General features: G+C 36.2%; 1 protein-coding gene across 2 annotated transcripts; it reads right to left on the bottom strand.

Moving 5' to 3' along the window:
- Positions 1-591: 591 nt before the first annotated feature.
- LOC132295189 (uncharacterized) lies at positions 592-16,244 on the bottom strand. 2 transcript variants are annotated; one of them, XM_059793355.1, is made up of 10 exons: positions 15,952-16,244; positions 15,726-15,848; positions 11,041-11,086; positions 10,878-10,929; positions 6,250-6,345; positions 5,457-5,510; positions 5,327-5,392; positions 4,443-4,521; positions 4,251-4,359; positions 592-905 (listed from the first exon to the last, which is right to left on the bottom strand). In XM_059793355.1, exons 1-9 carry the CDS (start codon positions 16,015-16,017, stop codon positions 4,282-4,284), a joined length of 660 nt encoding a protein of 219 aa, XP_059649338.1. In that variant the 5' UTR covers positions 16,018-16,244; the 3' UTR covers positions 592-905; positions 4,251-4,281. The 2 variants fall into 2 exon arrangements, with proteins under 2 accessions (XP_059649338.1, XP_059649337.1); XM_059793354.1 differs by lacking the exon at positions 592-905 and having other exon boundaries at positions 3,785-4,359; positions 15,952-16,239.
- Positions 16,245-17,740: the final 1,496 nt, after the last annotated feature.

Below are 17,740 nucleotides of genomic sequence, written 5' to 3'. Positions count from 1 at the left end.
TGAAAATGAGGACTGTAACAACGATAGCCCTTCTGAGTGCGAGAATACCCAGGAAAAACACACTTAGTAGCACGAGGGTCGAGTTTATCAAGACCGGGTCCAAGGTTATGGACATAACACACACAGCCAAAGACTCGCGGAGTCAAATTAAACGATACGGAGTCGGGAAATAGAACAGAATGAGGAGATTTACCTTTTAACACTGATGAGGGAATCCGATTAATAAGATGACATGCCGTAAGAACGGCATCACTCCAAAATCGTTTGGGAACATGTATATGAAATAAAAGGGCACGACAGACTTCCAGAAGATGACGATTTTTACGTTCAGCTACTCCATTTTGTAGCGGAGTACAAGTACAAGAGGATTGATGAATGATGCCTTTAGCATGAAAATAAGTCTCAAATGGGTCCGAAAAATATTCTTTGGCATTGTCAGAACGTAAAACTTTAATGGAACACCCAAATTGAGTTTTTATTTCTTTGCGAAATATTTTGAAAATAGAAAACAACTCATTTTTCATTAAAAACAACCAAGTCATCCGAGAATGATCATCCACAAAGGTCACAAAATAACGAAATCCATTAATAGAAATATGTTTTATTGGTCCCCATACATCTGAATGAACTAATTGAAAAGGACTAGCAACACAATTATTAACCCTTGTTTTGAAAGATACATGACAATGCTTACTAAGCTGACATGTTTCACAAGACACGGACTCAACACGACTAAGACCGGGGACTTGACGCTGCAGAATTGATAGTGATGGGTGGCCGAGACGACAGTGCCACTGGAAAGAAAACAAAGATGATTGAAGAGCCGTGGGAGATAGTGCAGGATCGAAGTAATACAAGCCACCTACTTCATGTCCCGTACCAATCCTCTTCTTCGTCTTGAGATCCTGAAAAAGACAACATGTGGGATAAAATGTAACAGAATAGTGAAGAGATTTAGTAATTTTGCTAATGGACAACAAATTAAAAGGGAATTGAGGAACATATAACACAGCGGAAAGGGACATAGAAGAGGTAAGATGAATAGTTCCCAAACCCAGGGACGGAGCCAATGAAGGCCTAGGGGGGCACGTGCCCCCCTGAGTTGGCTAGCAACCTATAATATGTGGTAATTTTTTAAAAAAATTCCATATATATGAAAAAATTTATATAGTGCCCCCCCCCCCCTCCCCCAAAAATTTGTAGTTCCTAAAATTATATTCGTATTTTTTCTTTATTTTTTCTTTTACTTTTCACATTCCTTAAATTTCTTTAGTAGAAAAAGTCAAATTTCTCTTCCTCAATTGAAACTTTTTAACTATTTCCTATTAAAGTTCTTTCATTTTTCTTTCCTTTTATATTTTAACAATTTTCTTCTTCTTTGTCTTTTTGAATTTTATAGTTGTTATATATATATATATATATACTCCGTATTATTTTTTTTTTTGGCAGTGTGCCCCCCCCTCACTTGAAATCCTGGCTCCGTCACTGCCCAAACCCAAAACTTTAGTTGATGATCTATTAGCAAGAGTAACACTTTAAGAGGAAGGAACAGACTGAAAATCATATAAGAGATGAGAACTACCAGTCATGTGATCGGATGCACCAGAGTCAAGAATATAGGGACTTTGACTAGAGGACAAAAGACATGCAGGGGCACTACCTGATTGGCCAAGGACCCATAGAAGATGAGATGAGGTGGAAGGCCGTTGTTAAGACAGAAACTGAGCATACTCATCGCGGGGAATCGTAACCATAGCATTCTCAAAAGCCACATGTGGAGCAGTGGGTGTGGCAGAGAGAAAAGAATCCCCATCATTAGAAGTCACTTGATGTGCATAGGAAGAAGGTGGTGGTTTCCCATGAAGATCCCAACAGTAATTGATAGTGTGATTAGTAAGACCGCAGTGAGTGCAAAGTTTTAAGTCTCGGCCTCTACCTCGACCACGGCCACGGCCACGAGTAAAACGACCACCACCACCACGAGAAGACTGAAAGCCACCCTGGTTCACAACTAAGGCAGAACGTTCACTGCTAGGAGGAGCAGTGACACCACTGGAAGCACCTCCTGAAGAGCCACTAGATAAAGTGGCACGCTGGAGTCTAGATAACATATCAGGTAGAGAGGGAAGTGCAGGACTCCCCAAAATCTGTGCACGAACAGGTTCAAACTCTTGTGACAATCCTGTGAGAACCCGAACAACATTAAAATCCTCACGTTGCTGCTGCATGCTTTTCACATCAGAGGTGATAGGTTGATATATATTCATTTCTTCACAAAGTCTCATTGCTCGTGAGAGGTATTCTTCTAAACTTTGAGTCCTTTGCTGGAGGTCAAAAAATTGTCTACACACCTCATAAATTCTGGTTATATTACCAGCACCGGAATATAACTGTTGGAGTCGGGTCCATATCTCCTTGGCAGTGTCCAGATATAACAAGTTGGAGCTAATATGAGGTTCAATACAATTCAGCATTAAGGAGATGATTTGAGCATTCATTTGTTCCTATGAACTGAAATTAGCATCAGTGCTTTTGAGTTTATCCTCAACCAAATGAGCATCAAAGCCTTTGGCTTTCAGGAAAATGGCCACTGACTTGGCCCATAAAATGTAATTTTTGCCATTAAGCTTGACTGAAGTCATAGGAGGATTGAAGGAGCTAGAAGATAATAGGTCTGAACTAGAAGCCATGGAGAAGGTAAAAAAAAACAAACAAACCTGGGGGGAAAAAAAAATGCAGAATCGACAACCGGGTCAGATCTGGACAACCGGGTTGGATCAAAACCAAGTCTCTGCTATCCCGGTTTTAGTAAACCAGGGTTGGAATAGCATAGCCGTGTAGCCAAACAAGGCTGTTCTTCTTTACAACCACCAACAGACTCTGGCAAGCACATATCGGCAACACCACACCGAACCTCCCCAACTTCCGACCAAGAAAAAAGACGAATCTATAAAGCCTCACCTTTGCAAACAACGACGGTGGATGTTGGCGAGCTTGCTGACGATCAATGCGGCAACAACACAAGCGGCCAAGGGGCTTCAGATCTGACGTCGACGAAGGACGATGACGACTACGAGTGTTGTTCTCAACCTACCGACAACAAGAACTTCCGGCAAAGACACCAACAACACACTCACGATTCCAATCGCAAGTCCAATCTCATACAAGGGCAACACACTTGTCGTTTCCCACACCCATGAATCTATATTGCTTTGATACCATGTTCAGATTCATGAGAGATATAGAGAGAGAGAGAGAGAGAGAGAGAGAAATGTATATTCTGTGTATATTATTCAGCCCTCTCAATGAGGCTTATATAAAGAACAAAGGTTATACACTCTAATTACACAATATTGCTTAATTACACAATAAACTTAACTACTATGGGTAATTACATAATAACCCAACATTATGGACGATATAAACATTCTAACATATATATATATTTTGACCTGGCAAGGAGAGTTGGTAGTTAGTGAAGATAAGGGAAGGGAATTCGAACCTAAGAACATAGGATGGAGGCACTTAAGACCTGCCATTTACAACTCGGACAACACCGTTACACCTGTGAGAGTATTAAATAAGCATAGATTTGCAATTGCCAGAAGAAAAAAACTAACACTTAAAATACATATTAGCTATCATTAGACTGTGGAAGGACAGACAATTAATGTTAAATATATACATACATTTTGCATTATATTCATAATAGTATCTAACAGTGTGTTATAAAAACAATAGTGCTAAGAAAAGCAAAATGGAATTATCTCACAATCATGTGGTCTCCAACCAACAAATTCTCAGATTCATTTCATATATATGAGTAACATCAGTATCGAAACTAATTCTCCTCTCTTATGTTTTATACAATAAACAAACAAAGCCTTTCTACAACTACTAGGGTCGGCTGTATGAATCCAATTCTTCTGTTCCGCTCTATCTAAGGCCATAGCATCGGCCACACCACGTGTTATCATATCATTCTTTACCAACTCTACCCATGTTCGAAAAATGCGGAAACCCTTGCCTACTTTTTACCACATCCGAGCACTGATACAGTGCCCCTTGCTCTTTTTCTCTTATGTTTTATATAAGAGACAATTGTAGAACAAAAGGAACTGCAATATTCAGAAAACTCATAACATGTGGAGAGCCAATTAACAATTCAAGGCATGAAAACGGTTATTATTTCGAGAGAAAAAATAAATAAATAAAAACGGAAATATCACAAGAGAAGCCTCTTCCACCACCTAGCAAAGTGAGGAACAAACAGAAATAGCTTTATGCCCACAGCAATGTCACAACCAAAAACAACATGATAGCCACCCCAAAACAAAATCCAACCACCACCATAAAAGCCTGCAAGCATGTCAAAGGAACAACTTACTTATAATTAGAGAATTACGAGATTTAAAAAAACAAATTCTTTAATGTGCACACACCTTCCCCTGTGATTGGAAGTTAAATTTGACAGCAAACCATGACAATCCTCTGTCCACAAAAGGTGCAAGTGCTAGAGCCCTACATGCAATTCAGAAGTTGGACCTCATAAATTTCAGATATACACGTCAAGACTCGAAGGAGAATCTCATTCAGCGGGGATGATTATCAAGGAATTTTCATGAAATAATATCATAATCTAAGCATATACATAGTAAATAATACACAAACCCTTCAGAATTAAGAAAACAAAAAACATTGACACGATCACTCACTCCAAAATTCTCTCAACGATATGATAGTTGTTTTCAAACTTTTGGTCATTCACCAATAATATCTGGAATATAATAACGAAAGCACAAGAAGTTGTTCTGTCCATACTCTCACAGTTTTGAAAACAGCAATCACTGCCAAGATTGAAGAGAGAGATATTGATTGAAACCCCTTCAGTTGGTCAAGCAGAGTAAGACATGTCAACAGCAGTAGGCGTGAGTCACCTTTGTGTATGGTTTCTTATTTATTTTCTTTTTCTTTTTAATTCTTTCTATTTTTTCCCTTTTTTCTTTGCGCGGTGGAGAAGAGCAGCTGTTATAGTCTTCTTCAAGACTCAACTCAATGTCAGCAATTACCTAAACGTTCCCTAGCAGAATGAATTTTAATGGTAGAAGTTGTAAAGTGCGAACTGAAAAATAATGTATTTATAAGTAAAACGAAGCATGTTGGGTTTGCTAAATTAAGTGAATCATGACACCAAAATGTGTTCGCACGCACGTGTGTGTGTGTGTGAGAGAGAGAGAGAGAGAGAGAGAGAGATTTAGTGAATAAGAGTGTATGTACCCCTACAAGATACTAAAATTAATAAGGCAAAATAGAGTTAGCAACTTACCCGCCAGCTCTAGCAAGCTTAGTAACTTGGCTTCCAGCCCACACCATAGCCATTATTTTGAGAAATCTGAAAAGCACTTGAAATTTGATATAGTTCACACAATCAGAAACACTTAAATATGATTTGTTACCTTTCCACCGCTGCAAAATAACCCATTTTTCCTGGTGCTGGAGCAACATAAAACCTAGAATGCAAGTGAAGCTAGTTACAATCCTAGTAAAGATGGCTATTTAATATAAGCAAACAACACATATAAGGAAAGTTGTAGAATGTAAGTTAAAAGTGAGACAATATTTGATTATTTATTATTAAACAAACTAATTCCTCCAGATGCTATTGTTGCTCTGTAACTACTGAACTTTTATGTCTACTCGATTTAGATTTGACCACAAAATTTGCATGTCAAGCAATTCTCTACCACTTTATCTAGAGCAGCACTGTAGTAACTCTGAAATAAGGGGTGTGGGATGTTGCACTCAAATATTGGTTTCAAATCCAACAAATTCTGCTAATGTGACCTGGAGAATCAAAATATAAATAAATAAATAATTTAAGACTTTATTTCACAGGTGACATCTATCAGAAATTTGGAACTAGTCCTTTATGTTACATTTAGACATGTCTATCAAACGCGAAATAATTTGGAGCCTAATTATGAAATCTGCATCTCCTAACACAATGATTTCACAGTTCCTCTGCAAAGTCGCACACTCGAGATATATTGTGACGAACAGACACAATCAGTAAGAGAATAGTATAACTTAGAACTACCAAAAAAACATACGTAGTACCAGAGCAGATAGCAGCCAAGGACCAATCATCAAGTGTAAGCACTACCAATGGGTTATAATGTTGTGCAAATTTTTAAGTTCTGCTGCTTTCCCAAAACAATAATTAACTCAAATGGACATATTTTCACTCACCACACCAAGAGAAATGTTGTAAGATAGTAAGCAGTATTCAGTAGCCCATAAGATAATATTCCAGATATTCCATATCTCCTCAATCTCTTCAAGATCCTGACAAGAAGAAGAATGAGATCACAAAAAAAAAAAATGACCCAAGAAAGTGGACTAGTACCAAACTTAACGCAATTTTTTAATTTTTTATTTTAAAGGAGATGAAAGAAGGAAGAAATAAATAAATAAAAGAATTCATCAAGCCAAGACGATGTAGAAAAGGCACAAATGGACTTCATTTAATCAAACTTGCTTATCAAAAATATAAATAATCATAATCAAACTTATGAAACAAATCAATTTTCTATGGCATCCATTTCCCTTGTGGTAGTAAAGTATGTCAGTCTAACTTAGTAATACTTCATTTAATTTAGAAAAAGACATTTAAAAGCAAAAGAATGTGAACAAACCTTTTATGACAAGATTCAGTACAGTCCATAATACATATAATTGGGAGCTCATGGAAATACGAACTAGAGGAAAAATGATCCTTGAAGTAATGAAGGTAGAAAAAACATATTGCTCTAGAACAAGAACTCCACCCTGCTTGGATAATTGCATTCATATATATATGTATTTATGTGTGTATGCAGAGAGAGAGAGATATAATTGTTTTCATAGTACAATTAGGGGGTGCAAAACCTGAAACGACAAACTAACATGACTCGAATACAACCCAAGATAAGTGAGTTTGGGTTTGGCTTAATCGTGTTTGGGTCGTAATCAAATCAACCCGAATTGGCACGCTAATTAACCATGTCATGTTTGTGTTTGACCGGCCAACCCGTTTCACTAAATGTGTCAGGTCAACAACACGAGAACGACCCAGCTCATTTACTATCCATTAAGCATGTAATTTTGTCGTACATTGGTTGAAATGATCCTAATAGTATAATTATGGCATGTCGTGTCATTTCATGTCAAGTTTTTACCCAATTACTAAATAAGTTATGCGGATCGTGTCGTGTCCGTGTCAAGGAACCTTGACATGGATAAAAATTGTACCGTGCTTGTGTCAAGAAACCTTAACCCCGATAAAAATTGTCGTGTTCGTGTTGACCTATATAGCAGGATACCCATGTCATCACACAACACATACAACATGGAAACACAAATTGCCACTCCCAAGTACAATGTCAAGGCATCTATTATGGCAAGGGAATTTTTATCACCATGGAAAACCTAATCATAGAGCTTAAGAAGTAGATGTGAAGATGTGGTAGGCTGACAGCAAGATGGCTATACCCTATAGAGAACGGTTGCCAATAGTGAGAAGTGTTATAAATATCCACGCTGGAAAGCAGTTTTCAAGTGTTAATTGGACTCTGGTGAATAAGATGTAAAGCCGTGTTCATCTGTTTTTAACTGGAATGGGGTGAAGCAGAAGTAGAATTAGAAGACAACTACCAGGGCTATGTAAAATTAGTGTATCAGTCGTTGAAGTATACTCTGCCACTGGAGGTCAACAATCAATAAAATAGCAAAAATTAGTGTAGAACCAGTACTAGATAGGAGCAAGAAGAAGAAGAAGTTTGCACCTGCTCAAACTCTTCAACAGCTTTTTTTCTTGGACAGTCTCATCTTCTCACAAATAGAAAGGAAAAGTGATCACACAACTCACATGTAGTATTTCACTATTATATGATAATTCCTAAATTTCTATATTCTTTCCCAACTTATTTTTTATTTTCAGACTAACTGTCTGATGCTATTATATTTTCCTTTTATCCTTCATAGACCTTCTAAAATTCTACCCCTCCCAATTTTTTCCTTTCTTTTTGTATTTGTAAACTAAACCTCAATGCTAAGATACGACATATATATAGGTGTCTGCTCTATACTCAATTTTAGGACTCACTAGCTGAGTCCTTGAAGCCTAAGATAAAATTATTAGGAGAGTCTAACACTTTAATACATACCTGTACCAAATTTATGTACCTGAGTCCAAATAACATAAGTTTTCATTTACTTATAAAAAAAAAAATTTAACATAAGTTTTCCGTTCAGCTTCTTATGAACAACTTTTCTCACATCAGCCAACAAAAGAATGTGCAACATTACCTATGGGATGTGTGAACAGCACAAAAACTGTAATTCCCAAAAAAAATGACATGAAACCACACTTCATTTTGCACACAATGAGACAAGGTACAAAAGGTAACCATATTGTCCCTCTTATGCTAAACCAAACTCTTGCACAACTTGAACTGAGTATGTGACAAGTCAACATAAGTATTGCACTGTTTAATACAAATTCATTTGTTTATTAATTTGGTATAAAAGTGTATTAGTGACAAGTACCAAGGGAGGGCAACCCATATATACACAAAGTACATGTGTCAAATATACTGATACTTGTATTACCCAAAAACTTTACAAAAGAATCAGTAACCAAAAGATCTCTCCCAATCTCCAAAATTTATGTGTGTGTGTGTGTATATATATATATATATAGAGAGAGAGAGAGAGAGAGTGAGTGAATTTTAACTTCACTACTGAAATATCAATCCCTTCAAAAAAGAACATGCAACTTTCGCTCCAAAATGAACCACTGCAAGGAATGGAGTACCACATTTAACACAAGATGAACCCTCTAATTAGTCTAGCACCCTCCAAATAGAGAAAACCTCAACAGTAAGCTTGGAAAATCCCAAAGAGGGAGAGGAAATGGCCCATAACTCTCTTGCAGCTGAACAGCAGATGGGCAGATGGTTCACCCTCTCTTCATCATTATTTCACATAAAGCACCTAGTTCTGGTAAAGAAATGCCTCTTTTTTATTTATTTATTTTTTTTCCTTTTTCACTGGGTTATCAATCACCAAGATTTTTCAAAGTGTTGCGTCCCACCCAAAGAGCGTCATTTTGGGAGGCACTTTATCCATGCCAATAAGCCTTCCAAGGAAATCAGCTGAAACCTCACCCTTTATGATCCTATATTAAGTGGCAAAGATGGAATTTGCCCCTTCTCGGCACTAACTCAAGAAATCCTCCACTTACGCAGTCCACTTTTTAATCATATTAAGCAAACCAAGAAAAAGTGGTGAAGGCCTCCAACTCCCAATCCTGGAAGCCCCTACAGTTCCAAACCACCCCACCCTTCAAAATCTTGAGCCTCCTTATCCTGCATAATTTGGTACATATCCAAAGACATCCTCCTCAGAGGACTGTCTACTAACCACAAACCTGATTGACTATGAGAAATCCCCCCATCCCTTGCTTATTTTCTTCTAAGAACCTACCCCACATGACACAATAACCTCTATCAAGGACCAATCTGTCTACTGTATTCCTCCACCACCCTTCACACACTATTAACAATGATTTCTTATACGACTTGAGGTGCCCAATTTCCAGACCACCACAATAGATATGGGAAAACGCAGAATCCAATAAGATGATTTTTCTAATTCATCTCCCAGCCCATCCTGAAGAAGATGTCACTAAACCTTCTCCAATCTCTCCACCAAGACTCTAATAGGAGTTATTCACTTTGGTAAGTTTGGTTGACAAAGAAACATAAGAGTTTGTACTTTTCTTGTTGACTATTTTTGCATTCAAAGCATACATATTTTGGTTGAAAATAATTGATAAATAACACTATCAATGGTTATATTAGAGCGTGTAGCCACTTTCAGGATAGGCTCCAAACATTAAAATTCAGGCCTCAAGTGGTTATAAAATTGGCACCCGTCTAATTTAACCTTCTATAGTAGACTACATGGATGAGCTTTGCATCATACTAATTCATTGTTTGAATGATTTTCATGTAAATTCTTATTTTCTCACACTAGTTTTGGATTCTTTTTTTAAATGAATAATTTTGCAATGGAGGAAGAATATCACCATTTTTGTTCAAAAGATAACAAAGTGGATGATTGGCTCGTTCCATACACTTTGATGTAGTGTAGGTAATAATTATATATTTCACCATAAATTGGGTATCTTTTTTTTTTTTTTTTTTTTTTTGGGGGTTTTGAAATAATGTAACAACTGATGTTGTAAAATGTAAATTTGTTTAGGTTCAGACTCCTAGTTTTATCTTCTTAAAATTTGAGAGTCCTGGGGCCATGCCTCTGAAGGCCTGATAACGCAGTGATATCCATGGGATTCCCATGCTACCACATTAGAGGCAGTTAGTTCTTGCCTTGCCATGGTATTTTAGGTATCAAGATTCTCAACAAGAACAAAGAAATAGATGTACACAACTGGGAATGGTCCCAGAACGAAAATTTCAATCAAGATTCTCAACAATAAGAATAGAAAAGTGATCCTTGAAATGCCCCTACTTCACTAGAAACTAAACTTTTACTTTTAAATTTCAGAATTGTTAAGGTTGTATTATCCTTCCATTGTGGCATTGATTGGTTAATAACAACAGAGGTAAAAAAAAACAGGAGGTAAAAGTTAAGGATTTTGACCACCTATGAGGCTATGACATAGTTATTGTTTTCACTTTAATTTGAAAGCTACAGGTTAAAAGACCTCCAGAAACAGTTACCTCTGTTACTGTTTTTAACAAGAAAATGTAATATAAGAAACAAATACACAACTGAATTATTGGCCAATAATATTGTAAGGCAGTAGTAAGTACTCGTTGAAAGTGGGCAATTTTCCTTGACTAGTTTCATTCTCCTCCATTGAACCTAAAACATATTATGAGGAAACGTTTCAGAAACCTACAACTCTGAATGTATGAAATTGTAATATGGCATTTATATATCTTATACCTAGTTATTCAGCAGAAATATTAGTACCTTCATTGTCTCCAAAGCTGTTGTGAGCATCTGGCATGCCACAAGCCTAACCTTGCAAGGAAGAGAAATCATTAGCAAGAAACTAGCGAATATTTTAAACTTTAAATTTCATTGAAAAAGTAACAAAGCAAAACAATTGAATTATCATCGCATGCAATTCCAGCTGAAAATAACTAAAATAGGAGGAAGGAAGGAAGGAAGGGGGGGGGGGGGGGGGGGTCCGCGGGGGCGGTTTGGTTGAATCATGTACTTAACCTTAGGACTGGGACATTGATTCCTGAAACGGTCTGTCAATCATAAAAATGCGTAGTCAAATTCCAAGGGTATCCACTAAATGCAAATTACTGATGATCTTAGATCATGTGGTAAGCCATCATTTCTTTAGAGAAGTCATATCCACTTACGAGTCACGACATTCTTGAAGACTTAGTGGCATAAAGCAACTGTCCATGGTATTTATTTGAACCTTAATGTATGGTTATCAATGTGTTGTTTTTATAGATCTATTAGGTTTAAGGAATCAAGGAATTTCTTTTTGTCCCCCAGATTCAATGGGTCTGCTTCATATTAGTAATCCATAGTAGTATTTTGTGTGAGGTCCTCTTTCGGATTTGTCAGTTGATCTTTAATATATATCCAACAATCTTGATGTCAAAGTTTCCAAAGTTACTATTTCTGAGTCATAAAATTGAGCTTTAGAGAATTAATGATTGTTTGATGTGTGATATAACCTAACCTTAGTGAGTGAAGAGTACAAGAGTCTAAGTGAGATTTCTCGATTCTTCTTCTCCAATACTGTTTATGGATTACTATTTGCAACCACAGAGGAGTCCTAGTATTTTTCCCAAAATCCTACTAAACCAAGCCCTAATTAACCCCAATCTTTTTCCCTACCTTTTGGTCTTTAATTTAACACCTAAAACAAAAAATAATCACAGTCCAGAATTTCCAGCAACAAGTTTTCAGAAATTTTAGCAGTCAACCACTCTGAAAGACTGAAACCCAAGCCAGCTTCAATTCCTTTCGTCTACAAGATCTATACTTTTTATTCTACCTTTTAATCCCTAAAACCTAAAGGCTATCTGTACTCTTAGTTCCATAAACCTCATCATAACAAATATTGTTCCAAGTTGCTGAAAGGTCCTATTTCATCATGCCTCCAAGTATCCTGGATCAATGATACCGCAAATTAAATGCTCTAATAGGTCGACACGGAAACACCATTATACTCCAATATGAACCAAACGCCACACATACAACTGTAGATATATGTATGTACTAGTAAATTTCTTTTCAAGGTACGTTTTAAAGTATAAGTAAATTACAGATATTGGCTTTAGTAATGATGTCAATTTTGGTAAACTGATTATATATGTGCCTAAATTCATTGTACTGTATTGTAGGTTCAGTGGTTTACCCCTTTCTCAATCCACAGACCACAAATAGTAATGTTTCAGCCTTGCAGCATAACTCATAGTCACACCACTATTGTGCACCGAGCTCAAGGAGCCCCAGACACTTCTCCTAAACGAGGATGGCATGACGTGTTAACAACCATCTACTCCAAAAGCTTACGCTGTTAGAGGATGTAACATAAATATTTAATCCTTCAAGTCGCCCCCTCACGTGTTGCAGATAAGGAGTGAGCCGGGGATCTTCGATCGGGTGTGGACTCTCCACCAGCTTAGAAGAAAAGATTGATCAGTCTCCACCTGCATGTGTTTCAATTTTAATTATCAGGGTGATGGTGAGGTTTCAACACAAGACCTTGCCTGCTCTGATACCATGTTAACAACCATCTATTTCAAAAGCTTAAGCTATTAGAGAGGATGTAACTTAAATATTTAAATCCTTCAACAACATGAACCAAGGTGCATGAGCACTAAAGCAACATTGATAGGAAAGGTGATCAAGAGCCAAACCAATCGCTCCCAATGGGAGATTGCCCAGTTTAGGAGATGGATTTATCCGCTATCAAGATTAAACTTCAAAGTATGGTACCTAATTGTTGCCCCATATATCAAGTAAGTCCAAGCACTGTGTACATTGACTAAGGGATTGATATACATGATCCAAGATAGAGTACATAAAGGATATGAAACAATTTAGCTGGAATTGCTTATGTGCCAACCAGCTCATGGAGTAGAACATTGTGTGGGGAGACAACACGTGGAAAAGAATAGTCACATGTGACCCACCTCATAGAGACATGTAGCATAATGGAGTGGTCACAAAGGCTGTTAAATTGAAGGCACATGGCAAGGTGGAGCTCAGTATCACACTAATCAAAAGTATTTTTAATTTTATTTTTGGTGTGTGAAGTCTATTGTTAAATGATTTTTTTTTTTTTTTTTTTTTTTTTTTTTTTTTTTTTTTTTTGTGCATTTCTAAGCTTAGAAGTCGAAAATTGGATAAAAATTCCATGGGGTTGACTGTTACTAAAAACTCAAAGAGTTGAGCACTGGTGCTTAGAATCTTGAGTACCGATTCTCGAGTTAGCAAACACAGTTTTAAGACTAAAAATCCCATTAGAACACCGGTCAACTCACACAGAAACCCTTCCGATCTCTCTCACTCCCTACTACCGGTTCCTAAATCAACCCATCTTCACAAACAATCTGATTATTTGATTTCTCAAATACCCACTCACTTTTAATCAGAAAATCAATTGATTTTTCAATGAATTCATTTTATTTTGTGTATTTTAAAGCTTACAAGCCAAAAATTGGGTTAAATTACATGTTGACCATTACTCAAAACTCCAAATTGTTGAGCACTGGTGTTAAATCTAAGTACTGATACTCAAGTTAGCAAACACAGCTTTAAAGCAAATAATCCCATTCAAAACACCAGTCAACTCACACAAAAAGACCCCCAATCACGCACACTCCTTATCACTGATTCCTAAATCAACCGATCTTTAGAAACAATCTGATTGTTTGATTTCTCAACTCCCCACTCAGTTTTAATCAGAAAATCACTTGATTTTGCTTTTCTACTCCAAGTTCTTGCCCTAGTTGTTCTCATGGCAAGTGGTGAACGATCTTCACATAGAAATAAATGAAATTGGACATGATAAGAAAGCAGTATAAAGCTCAATCCCGCACATTCTATGACAACTAATTCAAGTCTAGGTATGAATCTCCTGTCAGGGATAGACCAGTACAACTAATGGGTAGTGACTATAGAGAATTAGGAGGCAAAATATATGTTTTTGTTAAATGGTTTTGTGAGAGAGATTAAATGTCATTGTTGGAGATGAACAAGAAATCTGCAAATCCACTCCTTATTTTGTTTGTCTAATCTACGCTAACATGTATGATTTTAACACGAGTGCTCCTCATTTTTTTTTTTTTTTTTTTTGATAAATAACATGAGTGCTTCTCAATTAAAATCATATATTATGGCAAATAAATTGGCATTAATATGGATTTGATTTCTTCCATTTTGTGGTATCCCCAAAAAGAGGATATATTGATTTTGCAACATAGCGGGTGAACACAATAGGTTGTCCATTCAAGAAATCTCAACCTTGTTTATGAAGAGAGGACAACCAAATACCAAGTTTGAAGGAAAAAGTTTATTCCTCAATTTTGTTATCCTGATTTTTTTTTTGATAAGTCAATTTCGTTATCTTGAATAAGATAAAGAATCAAAACAATTGCCCCAATGTCTACAAAAAGTACCTTTCTCATTCTGAAAATGAACTGCTTTATTCATAATTTCATACAAGGAATGGAGCCTGATTAGTATGCTTGCTTTGATGTTAAGACCTTCACTTTAGTGGCACAACAAAATAGAAAATTGACTCTGTTGCAAATTAAGTTATATGATTTATGTTAGGTGTCACGCCCGGATTTTGGTGTCTACATTAGGCTATCTTAAGTTTTATCATTAATTTTCCAAATGGAGAGGTTGGTAGGGTTTAGTATGTTGGCATAGTTAGTGCCAAAAGCTTTTTAGTTTGTAATTTTTCAATTTAGACAAGTCTTGAGTCATTTGGTTTGAGTTCGTTTGTGTAGACAATGGTTTGTGCTTATTGAATATTGAACAGTAATACATTTAGATACATTATTTCATGCTTCATATGTTTGGATTTTATTTTAGAACGCTTAAATTTAATTTGATATGGTTTAAAGTGTTTCTGAAAAGACTTTCACAATGCGTGCTGGTGAGCACCAGAATTCAGTTCTGCGAGCACAAATAATAATCAGAGCACTCGGTCACTCAATATTTGAGCACTGGTAATCAGACCATTAGTAAGCAGAAAAAAGGGTTCACCCAAATTCAAAATAGTTTCAGAAGTAAAAAATCAAGACACTTTCAAAAAATACATACATCAACCAAATTGGGGCAATCAGAGTTTTAACCCATCATAACTATGGCCAATTCCTATGAAGGGAACATTACATATAAGAAAATAAATAAAATAAAGAAGCAATTCCATATACATGCAAATCCAGACATACCCTTCTTATTTTTTATCATTTAAATGTCATCAACCAAAATGGGGCAATTAGAGTTTTAACCCCATCATAACTTAGACCAGAAGGGAACATTACATATAAAAAATTAAATAAAAAGAAGCAATTCCATATCTATGCATGCCCTTCTAATTTCATCAGTAAAAAATGTGAATATTCAACGAAACCTTTCCATATAAACGATATATAAAGCAAACTTACATTGTGGTTCGCAGAGCAGAGTCGAAGACAACGATCGAAAGAGAATTTCTTGAGTATCTTCTGCGAGTATGAGGGTTTGGGAACTTTGGGAATGATTATTTCTGGGTACAATTCACTGAAACCCTTTTGGGGGAAACAAAAGAAATGCAAGATTTTGATTTATGTTAGAACAAGAATAATAGTAAAAAATAAACAACTATTTATTAGAGAAATAGAGCGCGCTTACTAGGCGATGTGAGAGTCGAGTTGTAGTATGGTAAGAGAGATGAGACATTGTCAATGTGAGAGACATTATAGATCCTGAGTGAAGAAGATAATGGGCGGGAGGAAAAATGACAGCTTCGCGTGGTTTTTATTCACATTTAATGAAGGGGAACTTTTTTATTTTAATTTTTTATGGATTAATTTCAAGGGTTAATTTAACCAAAAAAAAAAAAAAAAAACATACTAGAACGGAGACACCAAAAAATAAGCACACCAAAAAATAAGCACACAAAAGTAATTACAAATATGTCAACTCTTCTTGAATACATGGAGACCAAATTACCCTACATACATTTTAAAATTTACTAAATAACCCTTACTTCTCTTTTCATCTCATATCTTTACTTTACCGGCCAATCTAACAGCTATTATAAAGTTTGCTTCACGCCGATGACAAAGACTAAATCGGTGAAGTTACGAAGACCCAACACTGACCTTCACGCTAGCAAAGATAGACCCAACAGTAAGCTTCATTAATTCTGACGTTTGTAATGTGAATGGTACTTATTTTCGAAAAAAAAATTCATGTGGAGACAAGTCAAAATGGTAATAAGGTAATTTTACATGTCAAAAGTGGTCTGACATCATTGAAAATTGACGTTTTGAAATGTGAATGAAAAATAAACCAAACGTTTGTAACGTGAATGATACTTATTTTTGAAGGGTGTCTTCATGTGAGATTTGTCCAAATCTCAAGGGATGGTACCATTAAAAAGTGATATTTGAGGTGTGAGATGATGTTGCCCCTTGCCCCTAACTGGGCTCAAGCATTCAACTTTCTTTTAAAAAGAACTGATATTAGCATGGATTATTATGTTGCACTTGCACAAAACTACTCAAGTAGGATTTGGGGTTTGGAAATATAAAATCGATATTTGAATTGGAGTATGAAGAAAATTAAAAGTATGGAGTATTTTCTTGGTAGATCAACTAACTTCCCGATCAAGTGTACCCATGTTCGAGTCTCCTCTCCCTAGTTTGCTAGGAAAAAAAAAAAAAAAAAAAAAAAGAAGTACTTTCTTACTCCATGCCTATATTTTTTAAAAAAATAATTAAATTTTAGTGACCAAGTGTAATGAGTGAGTGCTTCGCAATCCAACCCAAAAGCTTAAGCTATTAGGTGAGGTTAATACTCTACCCATATATATACCCATTCATTTTTCCATTTGGATTTCATATTGGACAAGCTCCCCTTTATTACATTCTCCCCTACCTGAACTTATAACGCCTTCATTGCGGGGACCACACAGCCTACTTGGGGTGCACACCCGAACGCCCTCCAGGCCAATGATACCGGATCAATGACTGGTCTGGCTCTAATATATACCAACTGTAATGGGTGGATGTTTCACGATCCGACCCAAAAACTTAAGCTATTAGGTGGGGCTAACACCCAATCTATATATACCCATTCACTTTTTCATCCAAATCCGATGTGGGACAAGCTCCCCCATGCCTGTATAAAATTGCTCTAAGAGTGACCACAAAATTAAGAAAAGATGAATAATAATCAAAACTAAAACTTTTAAGGATAATTTTGTCATTGTTCACTTAAAAAAATTAAAATAATTTATGCGGACAAATTGACCCTCCCAATTCTCTGCGAAACTAAACATGAATACCTAAGGGTCCGTTTGGACGGCGATAATGTTTTATGTTATGGTTTGCTATGATATGAAAACAACCGTTTTGATATTAGTATGTTTTTAGTAGAAATCGGATCCATGTTTGGTAACGATTGTTTTATTTTT

Source organism: Cornus florida, unplaced genomic scaffold (assembly GCF_030987335.1).
Source record: "Cornus florida cultivar Cherokee Brave unplaced genomic scaffold, ASM3098733v1 CherokeeBrave_3.0.0_Hap2_Chr02, whole genome shotgun sequence".
In the NCBI taxonomy this organism is placed as follows: Eukaryota; Viridiplantae; Streptophyta; class Magnoliopsida; order Cornales; family Cornaceae; genus Cornus; species Cornus florida.
Note: the sequence above shows the minus strand (reverse complement) of the source record. Positions and strands in the feature narration are given on the sequence as shown.

Bases quoted from the DNA above. Each gene is read 5' to 3' on its own strand.
- LOC132295189 (XM_059793355.1), bottom strand. From the start codon at position 16,017: ATGTCTCTCACATTGACAATGTCTCATCTCTCTTACCATACTACAACT. The intron at 15,849-15,951 runs GTAAGCGCGCTC...TTCCCCCAAAAG, and splicing joins CTCGACTCTCACATCGCCTA to GGTTTCAGTGAATTGTACCC. The intron at 4,360-4,442 runs GTGTGTGCACAT...ACATGCTTGCAG, and splicing joins ACTTCCAATCACAGGGGAAG to GCTTTTATGGTGGTGGTTGG.